At 40.3% G+C, this 19,233-nt stretch overlaps 1 protein-coding gene across 1 annotated transcript; it reads right to left on the minus strand.

The window, feature by feature from the left end:
* Positions 1 to 13,031: 13,031 nt before the first annotated feature.
* LOC131899719 (uncharacterized) lies at positions 13,032 to 15,303 on the minus strand. The gene is made up of 2 exons (XM_059251200.1): positions 15,192 to 15,303; positions 13,032 to 13,704 (listed from the first exon to the last, which is right to left on the minus strand). The coding sequence occupies exons 1-2, from the start codon at positions 15,218 to 15,220 to the stop codon at positions 13,032 to 13,034; spliced, it is 702 nt and encodes a 233-aa protein (XP_059107183.1). The 5' UTR covers positions 15,221 to 15,303.
* Positions 15,304 to 19,233: the final 3,930 nt, after the last annotated feature.

Genomic DNA, 19,233 nt, shown 5'->3' on the forward strand with positions numbered 1-19,233 from the left:
CTTGCTCCTATATCAATCTGTCATTTACTTTCACTCTCAGCTGCCCTTAGGAACTTACACTGTCATGTTCTGTCAGAGGGCCTTAGGATGTCCCTCTTGTCTCTCCTGTGGCTGTTGTATTCCCGTTCTCAATATCATATCTTCAACTCTGCCTGTCAATGGCCATGTCAGCCAATACCTGTCTGAGTGTGTCTTCTTCCAATATGTACATCTTTTTGTCTGTCTCATGAAACAACTTTGGTGGTAGCTCCTGACTACTGCTCCTCCAAAAAACAACCAATAACAATAGTCTGTGCCCTCTTTGAGGAAGAGGCCATTAAAGGGTTCACATACGCTCTCTGTGTTCTTCACTACCTTAATGTGTGGTTGTATGGATGCTCCCTGGAAAGAGAGACTAACAAATGAAAAAATGGCTCCATAAGACTGAACTGTAAGGATGACTGTGGGCATTATCTTAAGTAAGGATGGATATAGAAGTGTCCAAATCCTTGTGCATAATATTACCCCTTGGCAGGTAGTCCTGGTGTGTATAATGCAGCAGGATAAGCAAGCCATGAGGCACAATCCAGTAGCAGCTTTAGTCCATGGCTTCTGTTTCTGCTGCTGCCTCTAGGTTTCTGTATTTTTGAGTTCCTGCTCAGATTTCCAACAGTGATAGACTGTTAGCCAGACATGTAATATCAACCAAATCTTGTAATCTCAAAGTTTCTTTTGTTTATGGTTTTATATTATTACAGCAATTGACATCCAAACAAAGACAGAAAATGGTACCAGCACACTGTGTTGCTGAGGTAGACCACACTGTTTCTATTTGGGAAGACTATGGTGACCTTTGAATTTGGTGCTGAAAAGGTGTTCAATGCTAAGAGTTCAGTGGGCTGTGTTATGGGATCTTGGAACATTATCTTGGTAAGAGCCACACAGATAATGGAGGCCTGGCCTTTGAAGTTTAGCCAGGAAGGAAAGATTCTAACAGGACAATTTGAACAATTTTTGAGTTAGCATTCTGTTTCTACTTGGCTGGGGCTAAGTAATCATCTGTAATTGAAAGAGATCAGCATCTCTGAAGGAAAATCTCCTGGGAAGTGTTTTCTGAGGATAATCACACATGTGCTATGTTCAATAGGGGGGCATTGCTATACCTTGTGCTGGCAAAGAAACTTAAAAATATATTTTATCCTCCTAGAATGTGCTGTTTTGGAAAGCATGAAGGGGACATGTATAGCATCAGAGGCTTAAGACTGTGAGGAGCATAAGAATCCTTTGTTGAATGTGCAGCTTTAATGGAGGTACAAATTCCAGGATTAAATGGGTATTAAGAAGATTGCAATCTAGCCATAGTCTGACAGTGTGAAAGTCTCTGAAAAGAGTACAAGAGAGGCTATTGGTAAAAGTGCAGCCCACTTGCATTGGAGACCTCAAATTAGTGGATATGCCACTACCATGGTATGACCAGCAAATACAAAAACAGGTGTGCAGTAGAGCCAGCCTGAGCCTACGAGATATAAGGTGCATGCTATGGATTGCAAATCTGGAGAACAGGAACATACTAGGTCCTTTGGAGCCCAGAAGTTCCTGGATGAATACCAGATGCAGGGCATTCAGCTATTTGATTGGCTTTGATTTTATTGTGACTGTATCCTAATGCCCTCCCTCCATTTGGGAAAAGAAAGTATTCAACTTACTTTTTTTTTTAATTTTACAGAAACCCATAGTTATGAGACACTGAATATTTTATAAAGATTTTGAACAAAGATTTTGGATGTTTTCTAGAGCCTATTGTTAATTAGAGAGAATCCAGTCTTTCCATATCAAGTGTCAACAATCATGAAGTTCTAGTCTATCAGTGTCCATTGGAGGATCTTTATTAGAGCCCTGACTTGCTTCCTGGGAACTTCAGTTCCAATTCTTGCACATGGTCAGATTCTACGTGTATGATTTCACATGGATATTTTTCTCTCAGTGTACCTTACTCTTCCACCCTCATAACCAAGATCCACCATGTTAGATACTTGACACATCTCTGGGACAAAAGTCCTGACATAAGCAACTCAGGAAGGACAGATTTATTTTGGCTGTCAGTGTGAGGGAACATGCTATCATGCCCCAGATATCTTGAGAATAAGAGCACGAAGTTGCTTGTAGTAAGTATTATATCAGCAGTTAGGAAGCAGCGAGCAATGACTGCTGGTGCTCAGCTTTCCTCTTTATATGCAGTCTGGGTTCATAGTCCATGGAATAATGCCATCTACATTTAGGGCTGATCTTCTGACACTGAATCAAGAAAATTTTTGACATTAACCAGAAGCACTTATCCTCTTCTTGATTCTAGATCTTGTCTTTTCATCATTCAGTATTAACTGTCTTAAGCCCACTTCTTGCCATTTTCACTTCATAATATTACAGCATTACATTCATTTACTCGTGTGCAAGTGTTTGGAGTGTTTATGTGTTATTTTCTAAGATGAGACCATATGCAACTGCATACATATGGAGGTCAAGAGTCAAGTTTTAGATCTTGCCCTGGATGTCCCTTCTGGAGCACAGGTGAGTGCCCTAGCTGGGCCCAGACCCCATTCCTGGGCACCAGCCACTCTGGGGAAGACCTGATCAACTTGGCCACAGGTTCTGGCCACCGGGCAGGTTCCCTTCTAGCCCCACCGGGAAGGATTCCCTTCTCCAAGACCGCTGACAGACCCTGAAGTCTCCACGCCCTGCCCCCATGCCCATCCGCCCAAGACCCCAGCCTCTTTCTGAGACTTAGAGGCCGGCCCCCAGCTCCCATCCTGCCCCGGACTTCCATTCTGGAGCACAGGTGAGTGCCCTATCTTGCCCCAGACCACATCCCTGGGCACCAGCCACTCTGGGGAAGACCTGCCCAACTTGGCCCCAGGTTCTGGCCACCAGGCAGGTTCCCTTCTAGCCCCACCAGGAAAGATCCCCTTCTCCAAGACCCCTGGCAGACCCTGTCGTCTCCACGCCCTGCTCCCACACCCATCCACCCAGACCACAGCCACTTCCTGAGACTTAGAGGCAGACCCCCAGCTCCCATCCTGCCCTGGACTTCCGATCTGGAGCACAAAGAGAGAGAGAGAGAGAGAGAGAGAGAGAGAGAGAGAGAGAGAGAGAGAGAGAGAAGAGCTCCCATCCTGCCCTAGACTTCCCATTTGGACAAGAGAGCTCCCATCTGGACAAGAGAGAGAGACTTCCTGAATCTGTCAGCTCTGTCTGAACCAAGTGTGCGGATAAGGCCAAGAATGAACCAAAAGGAGATGGGCAGACATCAAGGCAGAAACATATACAACAAAATGAATAGCAATACAGCATCACCAGGCCCTAGCCCTCCTCCAACACCTAGACCTGAACATCAAAAATTGGAAGAAGCAGAAGAAAACAGCCTTATGAATGACATCATGAAGAAGCTAGAGGCATGTGTAGAGGAAAAGACAAAAAAATGGGAAGAACGCTGTAAACAACTAGAGGAAAGGGCAAACAAATTAGAAGAAATCAATAAAGTCCTGGAAGAAAACAATAAAATACTGAAAGAAAATCAAGAAAAATCAATGAAACAAATGAAGGAAACAGTCCAAGACCTGAAAATCGAAATAGAAAAAATGAAGAAGACACAAACAGAGGGAATGCTAGAAATAGAAAATCTGAGTAAACAATTGGGAACTTCAGATGCAAGTATAATCAACAGAATGCAAGAGATGGAAGAGAGGACCTCTAGCATTGAAGATACAGTAGAAGAAATAGATTCATCAGTCAAAGAAAACAATAAAGCCAACAAAGTCATGAACCAAAATGTCCAAGAAACTTGGGACACCATGAAAAGACCAAACCTACAAATAATAGGGGTAGAAGAAAGAGAAGAATACCAACTAAAGGGCACAGAAAATATACTCAACAAGATCATAGAAAAAAACTTTCCCAACTTAAAGAAGGAAAAGACTATGAAGATACAAGAAGCCTATAGAACACCAAACAGACTAGACCCCCAAAAAAGTCCCCTCTCCACATAATAATTAAACAACTAAACGTACAGAATAAAGAAAGAATATTAAGAGCAGCAAAGGAAAAATGCAAAGTGACGTATAAAGGCAAAACCATCAGAATAACAACCAATTTCACAATGGAGACTTTGAAAGCCAGAAGGACCTGAACAGATGTAATGCAGACACTAAGAGACCATGGAAGTCAGCCTAGACTAATATACCCAGCAAAACTTTCAATCATCACAGATGAAGTGAACAAGACATTCCATGACAAAGCCAGATTTAAACAATACTTATCCACAAATCCAGCCCTACAGAAAGCACTAGAAGGAAAATTCCAACCTAAGTAAGTCAGATACACCCTCAAAAACACAGACAATAGATAAAGCCACAGCAGTAAACCCCTACGAAGAGAAGTACACACACATCACCACCAAAAAAATAACAGGAATGAACAATCACTGGTCCTTAATATCCCTCAATATCAATGGACTTAATTCACCTATAAAAAGACATAGGCTTACAGAATGGATACGAAAGCAGGACCCATTTTTCTGCTGCATACAGGAAACACATCCCAAATTCAAAGATAGACACTACCTAAAAATAAAAGGCTGGGAAAAGATTTTCCAATCAAACAGTTTTAAGAAACAAGCGGGTGTAGCCATCCTGATATCCAGCAAAATAGACTTCAAACTAAAATCAATCAAAAGAGATCAAGAAGGGCATTACATACTCATCACAGAAAAGATCCACCAAGATGAAGTCTCAATTCTGAACATTTATGCTCCAAACACAAGGGCATCCACATATGTAAAAGAAAAATTACTAAAGCTTAAATCACATATAAAACCCCACACATTAATAGTGGGAGACCTCAACACCCCACTTTCACCACTGGACAGATCTCCCAAATTGAAACTTAACAGAGAGATAAAGGACTTAATTGATGTCATGACTCAAATGGACTTAATCGATATCTACAGAACATTCCATCCTAACAAAAAAGAATATACCTTCTTCTCAGCACCCCATGAAACCTTCTCTAAAATCGACCATATACCTGGCCACAAAACAAATCTAAACAGATATAAAACAATTTGAATAACTTCCTGGGTTCTATCAGACCACCATGGTCTATAGTTGGATTTCAACAACAACAAAAACTACAGAAAACCTACAATCTCATGGAAACTGAATAATACCCAACTGAATCACCAATGGATTAAGGAAGAAATAAAGAAAGAAATCAAAGTCTTCCTAGAGATCAACGAAAATGAAGACACCACATATCCAAACCTATGGGATACTATGAAAGCAGTACTAAGAGGGAAATTCATAGCACTAAATGCCCACATAAATAAGTTGGAGAAATCTCACACTAGTGACTTAACAGCACACCTGAAAGCTCTAGAACAAGAACAAGCAACGTCTCCCAGGAAAAACAGACGCCAGGAAATTATCAAAGTGAGTGCTGAAATCAATAAAATAGAAACAAAGAGAACAATACAAAAAATTAATGAAAGAAAGAGTTAGTTCTTTGAGAAAATCAACAAGATAGACAAGCCCTTATCCAAACTAACCAAAAGACAGAGAGAGAGCATGCAAATCAACAAAAACAGAAATGAAAAGGGGGACATAACAACAGACACTGAGGAAATCCAGAGAATCATCAGGTCATACTTCAAAAACCTCTATTCCACAAAACTGGAAAACCTAAAAGAAATGGATAACTTTCTGTGTAGGTACCACATACCTAAGTTAAATCAAGACCAGATGAACTATTTAAATAGTCCAATAACCCCTAACGAAATAGAAACAGTCATTAAAAGTCTCCCAACCAAAAAAAGCCCAGGACCAGATGGTTTCAGCATAGAGTTCTACCAGATCATCAAAGAAGGGTTAATACTAATACTCTTTAAACTGTTCCACACAATAGAAACAGAAGGAACATTACCATACTCCTTCTATGAGGCTACAATTACCCTGATTCCTAAACCATACAAGGATACAACAAAGAAAGAGAACTACAGACCGATCTCCCTCATGAACATTGATGCAAAAATACTCAATAAAATACTGGCAAACAGACTCCAAGAACACATCAAAACAATTATCCACCATGATCAAGTAGGCTTCATTCCAGGGATGCAAGGGTGGTTCAACATACCAAAGTCCGTCAATGTAATACACAATATAAACAAACACAAAGAAAAAAACCACATGATCATCTCACTAGATGCAGAAAAGGCATTTGACAAAGTACAACACCCCTTCATGATAAAGGTCTTGGAGCGATCAGGAATACAGGGAACATACCTAAACATAATAAAGGCAATTTACAGCAAGCCAACAGCCAACATGAAATTAAATGGAGAGAAACTCAAAGCAATTCCACTAAAATCAGGAACGAGGCAAGGCTGTCCGCTCTCCCCATACTTATTCAATATAGTACTTGAAGTTCTAGCCAGAGCAATAAGACAACATAAGGAGATTAAGGGGATACAAATTGGAAAGGAAGAAGTCAAGCTTTTTCTATTTGTAGATGACATGATAGTATACTTGAGCGACCCCAAAGATTCCACCCAGGAACTGATACAGCTTACAAACACCTTCAGCAACATAGCAGGATACAAGATCAACTCAAAAAAATCAGTAGCCCTCCTATATACAATGGAAAAAGAAGCAGAGAAGAAAATCAGAGATACATCACCCTTCACTATAGCCACAAATGACATAAAATACCTTGCGGTAACACTAACCAAGCAAGTGAAGGACCTATATGACAAGAACTTTAAGTCCCTGAAAAAAGAAATTGAAGAAGATGTCAGAAAATGGAAAGATCTCCCATGCTTATGGAGAGGCAGGACTAACATAGTAAAAATGGCAATCTTACCAAAAGCAATCTACATATTCATTGCAATCCCCATCAAAATACCAACACAATTCTTCACAGACCTGGAAAGAATAATACTCAACTTCATATGGAAAAACAAAAAACCCAGGATAGCCAAAAGAATCCGATACAATAACACAACCTCTGGAGGCATCACGATCCCTGACTTCAAGCTCTACTATAGAGCTACAGTAATAAAAACAGATTGGTACTGGCATAAAAACCGACATGTGGACCAATGGAATCGAATTGAAGACCCTGACATGAATCCGCACACCTATGATCATATAATTTTTGACAAAGAAGCCAAAAGTGCACAATGGAAAAAAGAAAGCGTCTTCAACAATTGTGCTGGCAAAACTGGATATCAACATGTAGAAGGCTGCAAATAGATCCATATCTATCACCGTGCACAAATTCTAAGTCCAAGTGGATCAAGGACCTCAACATAAATCCAGCTACTCTGAACCTGCTAGAAGAGAAAGTAGGAAGTAGTCTTGAATGCATTGGCATAGGAGACCACTTCCTAAATAGAACACCAGTAGCACAGACACTGAGAGAAACAATCAATCAATGGGACCTCTTGAAACTGAGAAGCTTTTGTAGAGCAAAGGATACGGTCAACAAGGCAAAGCGACAGCCTACAGAATGGGAAAAGATCTTCACCAACCCCACATCTGACAGAGGACTGATATCCAGAATATATAAGGAACTCAAGAAATTAGACATCAAAATGCCCAACAGTCCAATTAAGAAATGGGCTATAGAACTAAACAGAGAATTCTCAACAGAGGAAACTCAAATGGCTGAAAGACATTTAAGGAATTGCTCAACATCCCTAATCATCAGGGAAATGCAAATCAAAACAACTCTGAGATACCACCTTATGCCTGTCAGAATGGCTAAGATCAAAAACACTGAAGACACCTTATGCTGGAGAGGATGTGGAGCTAGGGGAACTCTCCTCCATTGCTGGTGGGAATGCAAGCTTGTACAACCACTTTGGAAATCAATATGGCACTTTCTTAGAAAATTGGGACTCCATCTCTCCCAAGATCCAGCTATACCACTCTTGGACATATACCCAAGGAATGCTCAACCACACCACAAGAGCACTTGTTCAGCTATGTTCATACCAGCATTGTTTATAATAGCCAGAACATGGAAACAACCTAGATGCCCTTCAACTGAAGAATGGATAAACAAAATGTGGTACATATACACAATGGAATACTACTCAGCAGAGAAAAACAATGACATCATGAGGTTTGCGACAAATGAATGCATCTAGAAAAAATCATCCTGAGTGAGGTATCCCAGACTCAGAAAGACAAACATGGTATGTACTCACTCATAACAGGATACTAGATGTAGAACAAGGATGACTGGACTGCTGCTCACATCACCAGGGAGGCTACCTGGAAAACAGGACCCCAAGAAAGACACAGGGATTGCCCAATGACAGAGATATGGAATGAGATCTACATGAACAGCCTGGACATGAGTGGGGGTAGTGAAGGGCGGGGGTCAAGGGAAAGAGAGCTTGGGGGAGCGGGAGATCCCAGCTGGATCAACAACAGAGAGGGAGAACAAGGAATAGGAGACCATGGTAAATGAAGACCACATGAGAATAGGAAGAAGCAAAGTGCTAGAGAGGCCCACAGAAATCCACAAAGGTACCCCCACAACAGACTGCTGGCAGTGGTCGAGAGACAGCCCGAACTGAACTACTCTGGTGATGGGATGGCCAAACATCCTAATTGTCGTGCTAGAAACCTCATCCAACTACTGAGGGATCTGGATGCAGAGATCCATGGCTAGTCCCCGGTTGGATCTCTGGGAGTCCAATTAGCGAGAATGAGGAGGGTTTATAATAGCGAGAATTGTTGAGACCAAGGTTGGATAAAGCACAGGGACAAATAGCCAAACGAATGGAAACACATGAACTATGAACCAATGGCTGAGGTGTCATCAACTGGATCAGGCCCTCTGAATGGGTGAGACAATTGATTGGCTTGATCTGTTTGGGAGGCATCCAGGCAGTGGGACCGGGTCCTGTGCTCATTGCATGAGTTGGCTGTTTGAAACCTGGGGCCTATGCAGGATGGCTTGGCTCGGCCTGGGAGGAGGGGACTGGGCCTGCCTGGACAGAGTTTACCAGGTTGATCTCAGTCCCTGGGGGAGGCTTTGCCCTGGAGGAGATGGGAATGGGGGGTGGGCTGGGGAGAAGGTGAGTGGGGCCAGAGGTGGGAGAACAAGGGTATCCTTGGCTGATATGTAGAACTGAATTGTATTGCAAAATTTAAAAAAAAAAGAAAATGAAAAAAAAAGAGTCAAGTTTTAGGTGTGTTACATGGGTCTTGAGTGAGGGGTCAAAGCTTGAAGGTATCATCCAGTTTCATTGAGGTTAAGAACTTAGGACCTGGAAAGAAAACTCAGAAAGACAGGAAAGGGAAATAACAATTGAGTAGAGAAGGGTACTAGACAGAGCAGGATGATTCCAGACCTGAGGTAAGAAAAGCATGCAGTAGCTGCCTACCAAAAGTGACACTGACAGAGATGAGAAGGTTTCTGATAGAAAGTAAAAGGTATGGATCTGAGAAAGACACAAAAACAGCTACCCACAGGAGTGAACAATTGTGGAGTCCCTAACAGTTTCAAATTGACAGAGAAACAGATAGTCTCTGGACATAGGGAAAGAAAAAGAAGCAAAACCCCACAAACTTTATTAAAACCGTCAAACAGTATCCTGTAGACTAGTGTTTCTCAACATTTCTAATGCTGCAACCTTCTAATAGAGTTCCTTATGTTGTAGTGACCCCTAACTGTAGCTAGAGTTTTCCTGCCTGGCCCACAGTCAGGACAAATCTCTATCACTCACCAGTCCCACAGCCGCTCAGACCCAACCAAGTAAACACAGAGACTTATATTGCTTACAAACTGTATGGCCGTACCAGGATTCTTGCTAACTGTTCTTATATCTTAAATAAATCCATTTCTATAAATCTATACCTTGCCAGTGGCTCATGGCTTACCGGGATCTTCCCATGCTGTTTGTCATGGCGTCGGCTGGTAGTGTCTCTGAATCAGCCTTCCACTTCCCAGAATTCTTCTCCTCTTTGTCCAGGCTATACTTCCTCCTGCCTGACTACTGGCCAATCAGTGTTTTATTTACTAACCAATCAGAGCCACACTTTTGCCATACAGAACATCCCACAGCACATAACCATAAAATTTTACATGGCTACTTCATCACTGTAATATTGTTAATTTAATGAATTGTATTGTAATATTTTTGGAGATAGAGGGTTGTCAGAGGGGTCTCAAACCACAGGTTGTGAACTAGTGCACAAGAGGATGGGAGGTGCACTCTAGCTGGGAATCTGATCTGAAGCTGAGGTCAGATTGTTTTGACAGGTAACGCCACCTCCTGAGTCCCTCTCCTTCAAGATTGGTCCTAATCAAGTGCTCCTTGAACAGTTTCTGTTGTCTCTGGATCTTGCCTGTTAGCAGATTTTATCAGTTCCAATCTCCTGGTTGGTGTGAGAAATGAGCATCCTTTCTTAAAGAAGACAGGCATAATTTTGAAGTATAAACAATTTCCCTCACCTTCCCTCCATTGCCCTTTATCAGAGATTAACATTGGATGGCACCAGACTGTGTGCAAATGGAGTTCTGGCTAATTCTTGCTGAGAAGACATGATGTTTCCAGGTATTGACCAGAAAGAAGGGAGCCCTTGGTTGGAAAGCAGAGTCTTCATGCCAGTCAAGAAGGTTGCATTAGGACACACTTGTCTGTGTAAATATAGGATCTGGAACAGCCAGTTGATAACTGTGTTGTGCTGGTGAGGTACCATCTATCATAGAGTGAATCTATGAAAATAATTACAACCCCAAGTGATCATATGATTTAAGAAAAATCATAAAAACCACATTGTGATAGTTTTGAGCTTTGTACTTATGAGAGGAGGAATACAGGCAAGAAACACCCCAAACCCCTCTGCAGGCATTAGAGTAACCATAAGTGAGGGTAATGAGTTCCTTGTAGATTTTCTTTATGGCAGCCTCTGTGTGCTGACCACAGGGAGGTAAATCCCTAGGTGGGTGAATCCCAGCTGCAAAGGACTTTTCAAATAGGGTTTCAATTAGGACTCTTTGTTTTCAAATGACTGTGGTTTTAGTCCTAATTGCTGATTTTTTTATATTATAAACCTGTGTAAGTATCCTGATCATTTCCTGTGCCACAACCTGAAGGCAATCCTGCTTTGCAATGTCCTCCACAAGACAAATTATTCTACAAATTTAAGTTCAGCCATATTCAGGTTTTCAAGACACAGGTACAATGCAGCCAGCTTTGTGCCAGCATAGAACATGAATGAAAACCGGCCCCTTTCACCTTACAGTCCTTGATCCTCTTTGAATACTCATGAGCAGCTTCCAACTCTCCACATCCTTCTAGAATTGCACACTCCCCATGGAATGGCCAATTAAACTCTTTTATAGAATATCTGAGTGCATTTCAAGGCATAGGTCCAAATATTTCGAATTAATGAGATTTATATACCCCTAGATGGCTACAGCTTACCAAGTCCCCTATAATGTGACCACAAGCCATGGAACAAAGGTTCCTGTACAACACACGCACACACACACACACACACACACACACACACACACACACACACACAGACAAAACAACAACAACTAATTAATGTAATAAAAGTGATATATTTGGACCATAAATTGTCAAGAAGAGGATTAGGAATGGTTAATATTGAATGTTGAGTGAACAGTATCTAAAATCAAGAAACACAGAAGCCTACGGTAATGTCTCAAAGAGATTAAGATGAGGTTAATTTGGCTCAGAGGAACCGTCTAAAATGGAGTAGCATCATTCCTTGGAATGAGGATCCTGTCTGCATAACATGCAGAGAGCTAAGTGAGCATCTGCAGTGCACTAACTACTCTCCCTGCTCTCTAACTACTAATGCAATGTAGCAAGCATCTTGGGACTCTTGCCCCCATGATCTCTCAGTCATGATGTGTATTTTCTCAAATTAAGAGCCAATATAAACTTTTCTTCCTTTACTTGCCCATGTTATGTATTTTATCAGAGAAATGAATCAGGTATGTGATATGGTGGGTGGTGGTGATGGAGATGGAAGATCTAGGCCAGTTGTTCTCAAACTTCCCAATGCTGTGACCCTCTAATACACTTCCCCATGATGGAGTGACCCCCAACCATAAAATTATTTTCATTACTACTTTATAACTGCAATTTTCTATTGTTATTAATCATTATATAAATATCTGTGTTTTCCAATGGTCTTAGGCAATCCCGGTGAAAGGGTCACTTAACTCCGAAAAGGGGCCACAGACTACAGGTTGAGAACCACTGATCTAGATCCACTGAGAGAAAGTATTCACACAGTATAACACACACTCAGAAAGCTGACCTGATAAAGAATAGGGACTAATGTTCCCAGAAAGAAAACTAGAATTTTTTTACGGTCCTGAGGGAGGGCTGATAGATTAGAATGGCCCTGTGCTACCCACCACATGGACCATCAGAGCACACTGGAAATGCCTGGGCATTTGTGGCGTTTATTCACAACTGGGGAAATAGGAGATGGCTACTGCCTTCTAATAGCAACAGACGACAGATGGCACTAGCATACTCAGTGAACAGCATTGCCTTCTTTCTCCAAGAGAGCATCCTACTCTCCCAGCAGTGCCAAGGCTAAAACATCCTGTTCTACCTGTCGGAGATATGAATACTTAAGTGTCTCCACACAAGAATGTGGTTTCTTTTTTTGTGTTGAGGTGTCTGCTTTCTTGCAAACCGTATTTCTCATGGGATTCACTAGGTTTACTTAGGAAACATGCCTTTATACTGTACTGTTTCTTGCTATTTCTTGACGGCAGTATCAAATGAGATCATGACCTACAGTTTAGTATGTGAAAACATTTAAAGAATGGAATGCATTTGACAGCAAGGAAGGAATAAAACTTAGACACACTCCCAGAAATCAAGTTGATATTTTATATAGAATGAATTGGTGATTACACAGTACTGTGTACAAATGGGCAATTTCTTCAAGGATTCTCCTGGCAGATGTTAAAATGCCAGAGCCCTCACTTCAGACCATTTGCGCAGCCAGGTTGGAAGCACACTGGGCCTTCACCTGACTCTGCACTCTCAAAGAGATCATCTCATAGAGAAACATAATCACTCCAAACAGTGACATTGTGGCTATCAGGACACCCATTGGGAATACATTTGTGCAGTGTTTCTTTATAATGTCCTCCTTTTTAACGGGAAAGTCAGGTGAAAAGTCAAGAGTGATTTGCCCATAGATATCTACCAGGTGGTTCAAGGTCACAGTAACAAGCGTGAAAAGGCTGCTCACAGCCAAAGTTATGGCAGACATCTTGTAGCAAAACAGCTGGATCTCAATGAGTGGATCTTCCAGACAGCTGATCTTAATGGCCACTGAAGTGAAAATCACGACTAGGAGTTTCATCAAAATGGCCCAAGCTATCAGGACTTGTAAATACTGAAATTCCGATGACTTGTTCCAGGTTGAATTGAGAGGGGTGTGAACCAACATCCTGGTCATAGACCCAGAGATGTTAAATTCCTGAGCGTAATAAGCTTTCCAGAGTCCAATTGACACAAATTGCACACCCTCGTTGTTAAACTCCCACAGGCGCCAGCATTGGCTGTTTGCAAGAATGATTTCGAACACCAAAGCTGCTGTACTGCAAATCAGGCCACTGAACTTGAAGATGAACTCCTTCATTTTGGCAAATCTGAAGAAGGCATCAAAGAAGAATAGAGTCAGTGGGACTACAAGGGAAGGCAGGAAAACAGAGGGAGTCATGGCTTGTACAGCACTGAGCTCTCATACCTTGTCCCTGTTGTCACATAGAGATGTTTCAGTGGTCTATGTACAGATAATTATTCTTCACAGAGTAAATAATAATATTTGTTGACTAGGAATTTCAGTGCTTAGAACTGACAATGAGAAGAGAGTTTGCAATATCATATGTAATGACATGCTTATTTTACCTGTATTTGCAATTTGTAAATATTTTAATACCATAAAGAGAGGAAAAAGCAGGGGAATGCTCAAATTAATTGGCATTTCTAAAATATAGTACTATAACATTTCATGACTGTTACAAACTGAAATCATCTATGAAAGAAAATGAAAATAATTCACATAGTAAACTCATTTATGTAAAAATAATAACACACTTGACACAAATTTTTGTATACATATATGTGTATACAAATTGATCAATACATAATGATACACCTCATAAATGATAGTGTGCAATGCTATTCCTCCTTGTGAATTTTACAGAAATGTACACTTCTCTAAAGAAGGCTATACCTATTTTATAATTGAAACCAGAAGAGTATGCTCATCAATGTCTATCTGTAATATAGCCGGGGATAGAGCTCAGTGGTAAAGTGATTATCTAACACGCACAAAACCCTGAATTCTTCTTTGGTATCTGTAAAGCAAAATCTATGTGTAAAATTGTCCAGAGAGTGAGTCAGAGGAATAGGGGAAATGGATAATTAACACATAAATTCATATAAATCCATAAAAGTGGATATTTCCAATTATAGCCCATCTCTTACTTAAAATTTCATCTTTAGATAATTAGCTTCATTTCAGTGAAACAAAAAGAATCCTGACATATTTTTTGTGAGCAAATATCTTCTTTCACAGAAAATTTACACTCTGTATTATAACTTTGATCTAACTTCTTTGCACCTTCTCTCAATTCCAATCTTAGGATGAAGGAAGGAGGTGAGTCATTTACTCACTAGGCATTTGGATAATGTCACTGCTAACTGTGCATGCAGAAGGTTGAAGGGGCCTACACACTGGATCTCCTTGCCAGGAAACCTTCCCTAAACAGCTACCCCCTGCTCTAAAGTCTCTGTAGAATGTGCTTCCTGACTGAGTGAAGGCAGGAACAGTTCTACTAGGGAGGTTTCATCAGAAAGATGAGTTCACATTTCATGGTGGCTTGGGTAACACCCTGCCCACATCATCTTCCTTTCCAAGGCAGGCCCGAGGCAATGGACTACAAGAACAGTGTGCTGTGAGGTAGTACTGAAAACACAATGAAGATTGCTGTTGTTCCACAAAAAAAAAAAAAAAAAAAAAGCTAGCTTGGTAGTATCTGTTTCTTCCTGTGTTTGAAACACATGGAGTAGATGCATTTGATTCATAGGACCATATTTGAAAGCTCCCATATATAACATAAAGTTTTTATACCTTTGTGTATTATGGATAAGAAGATTCATTTAGAAGGTGGCAGGATCACAGACGTTCTTGCTATTAACAGTAAATGCCCATATCTCCAGTCAGAAGAAGAGTGGGAAAACCTTCAGGAAAAGAAATTCTATTAGGCAGACATTTCAGCTCAGAGCAGTGTCTCTCCAACCCCTAGATCCCACAATCCTTTCCATTCACTCTTGTCCTTGGCTTAAGAAGAACCTCATTTAAACACTTCAGGAGTATTCATACATCTGACTATCTAAGGACATCCATCTAGTCATTTCCCAAGTTTTGTAGGTAAGGATACAACAGAGAGAGGTTAATTCATAAACTCAACATCAGGGACCTACACAATTAAAACCTGCAGGGCAGCTCAATGATTACCTGCAGTCCCACGTGGGGCTTCTAGCCACGATATTCAGTAGCGTTTACATACACTTACCCACATGTCAATGGCCCTTTCTGGCATTCTTTGTCCTGTGAAAAAGAATGTGATTAATAAAAACACCCGGGAATGTAAAATACTTGCCTCTTTTTCCCTTGTAGTAAGACCAAATGTTAGTGACTGGCAGTAGACAGAGTATTAGCTCACTTTAAAAATTCTTGTTTCCATGGCTACTAAGGCTGAATGGTGGATTATGAGCAAAGAACACAACTTCCTAGCCATATTTGGCCATAAAGGACCAGTGTGCTTAACTTCCTGTTGTATGTGAATAGTCTTCAAAAGAGGAATTTACTTATTGAAATCATGCATCAAATAAGTACTACAATGCCTGATGGGCATAGCAGATATAGTTATTTGAAAAAAAAATAAGCTCTCATCCCCCAATCCTTGCCCTTCAGTGTGTGTGTGTGTGTGTATTGGAAGGATAGACATTTCACTTTGAGCAAAGTGTCTTCATTGGAGACTTTGTGACCATCTTACCTTCTAGAAACATCTTAGATAGAGACACAAAGTAAATATTGTCAGTAATAACAGATTATATGTAAATAAAATCATGGGGTATTTTGTTTGGAATAGAAAAATGTCCTCCTTTTCTCTTTCTGTGTTTTACCTCAAACTCTGTTACTTTGATGATACTAGTTAGGGTTTCTATTGTTGTGATAAAAGCAACATGACCAAATTCAACTTGGAGAGGAAATGGTTCATGTGGCTCACATTGCCACATCATAGTGCATCATCTCAATAGACTAGGGCAGGCACTCAAGGAAGAAACCAAAGACAGAAAATGAATCAAGCAGGAGCCATGGAAAAACACAGCTTACTGAGTTGACCCCCATAGCTTGTTCAATGTGCATTTTTATATCATCCCTTACCAGAGGCCCAGGTTTTGTACTGCCCACCTTCTGCCAGGACATCCTACATAAGATACTAATCAAGACAATTACTAACCAAGAAAATGTCCTATAGACTTGACTATAGGCAATTTGATGGAGAGGATCCCTTCATTGAGCTTCTTCTTTCCAGGTAACTCTTAAGTTCTTACAAACTGATATAAAGCTATGTAAATTTACACAATGTTATTTCTTACTGTGGTCACATCTTGAGAACATACCATACTGTAAGCATATAGTTAAAAATAGCCAAAGTGTGTAAATGAGTGGAAAAAAGAGAAGGAAAGTTTGACTTTCTTTTTAAACCTTATCTCTTTGTACTTCATAATGTATCTGTGGTATAATAAGCAATGAAGAAAACCTGCACTTTCTGCTACATGACAGCTTCCAGAACATACTAATATCAAAATCAGGATGAATTTCTTAGAGTGAGCTGTGGAGATCAATGGGAAGTGCATAAACATCCTGTTACAGGAAATGGGAAGACAAGAATGTTTCATAAAAAGCATGGTGTAGCCTTACTGTATAAATGTGCATGTTGTTGTTTTTATGTATGTGCCCAACATGGAAGATTCCACAGCATGCCATCTTAGACAGAAGAATTCAAACAGCATTTGCTAGCAAGTGATATACCCCAGATTCTGCTGGAAATAAATGTGGCCTGAAAAGCATCATCCAGGTGCTCAAGAGCTTGGCAAAAATGTCAGCTGATCATCTGGGTGTGGTGAACCATAACTTTAATCTCAGCAATGGGAGGGAGAGGCAGCCCGATCTCTGTGAGTTCTAGGTGTGACTTGTCTACATAGTGAGCTCCCAGAAAGCCAGAGGTACTCTGAAACCAGGTCTCATGAAAATAAAGAAAAGAAGAATTTTGCTGACATGCACAACATGCCTTTGTTTGAGACCTCTGCTACAAACCCCATTTGGTGATTGTGCCCTCTACTCTTGGTCAACTTGAAACATAGTAGAGTTTCTTTGAAAGATGGAAGCTCAAATGAGGGATTACCTCCAACAGACTGGATTAATGATTGATGTGATATAGACCAGCCTTGCATGACAGTTTCCTTTAACAGAACCCTTTGTTCTGATAGGTTGACCTTCTGAACTCTAATTGTCACTGCTTTATACTCCCATGGACTTTTGCTACCAGTGGCTCTCAATACCAGGGAGTGTAAAAAATATACTACTTAGAACACACTTGCTGTTAGGTAAGTCAGAGCTGAAGGTGAAGGTAATACTTAATGTGGTGTCTTATATTTACTGTGTTATCATTAAGGACTAAACTAATTGAAAAAATCCATGAATTGAAAATTGGAAGAATTTATTTTAACTAGGACTTTTATTTTAAATATGTGATGTTTTAAAAAATTTTAGAGACTACTGAAGGAAACTACTCCCTAGTCTGAACCAGTTATTAAGCATATGTTCCTACTGTCCCTAGTTTTCTCCTCATTCCCAGTCATGTTTTAGACTCAATGTTACATTAAATCTGCACCCACGTGGCTTAAAGCTCTGAAGGCATGCCTCACCCTCACAATGTTGAAAGATTACATGGATATCTGTAATGCCATTATTTAGCCATTTTTTTTTCAAATGCTTGGATTTTATTGCCACCACAGACTATTCTTTTTCAGGAGGAAAGATAAGTAAAGTGTATAAAACCATCTTATCTGCTCCTTCTTGAAGAAAGGAATATTTTTAAATTACCCAAAATATGTCATCATGAATTTCAGATTTTCCATAAAGAAAATAGCACCCTTTCATATGAAGTTAATTACAGAAATGGAATGTAAGCCATGTTCTTCAGCTAAAGTGTCCATATTGAGCATTACCTACAACTTACAATCCTTGGCAGGCTTAAAGGAAAACAATCCAAAAGACATTTTATGTAAATATTTTCAGAATGTGGGAAACAAGTGTAATCTAACTCAAATTAGCATTATTGCTACTGAGGGAAATTAATCTGTTTTTCTTCCTCTTAAACTAAAGAATAAATTGTTTTGTTACTGTTTTATAGTAAACACATGACTGTAGTTGGATGGTTCGTTTGTTTGGTTTGTTGGGTGGTTGGTTGGTTAGTTTGAATCATAGTCTCATAGTATAACTTTGGACTGAACATTACTATGTATATGAGATTGGCCTCAAACTCACAGATATCTGCATGCTTTTTGAGTGTGGAGATTAAATGCATGTATTACTATGCCTCTCGAGTGTAACGGTTTCTCAAAGAATGGAATTTGCCATTTTTCAAAGCTTTCTACAACATGGGAAATTAATACCTGCCAAGCACAAGTATTTTTTCACTGCTATTATTAACTTTTTTCAAAAGCAATGGAAACATTTATTGTTTTGGTTTTATTGGTTTGTTTGTTTTGTTTTGGGGAGTTTTTATTTGTTTGTTTTTTTGTTCTCCTTTCTCTATTCTCTGAGTTACGTTTATTCCTCTCAGTTTTTTTTGTAAGAAATTTTCTATTCATTTTACATACCAACCACAGATTCCCCTCTCCTCCCTCCTCCCACCAACCGGTTTTCCTCTCTCCCCCATTCCTTCTTCCTCCCATGGGAGGCAATGTCTCCCATGGGGAGAAGGCAGTGCCTGGTATATTCAGTTGAGGCAGGTCCAAACCCCTTCTCCCTGCACCAAGGCTGTGCAAAGTGTCTCACCATAGGCCCTAGACTCTACAAAGCCTGCTCATGCACTAGG

The sequence above is a fragment of the Peromyscus eremicus genome, chromosome X (assembly GCF_949786415.1).
Source record: "Peromyscus eremicus chromosome X, PerEre_H2_v1, whole genome shotgun sequence".
NCBI classification, from domain to species: Eukaryota; Metazoa; Chordata; class Mammalia; order Rodentia; family Cricetidae; genus Peromyscus; species Peromyscus eremicus.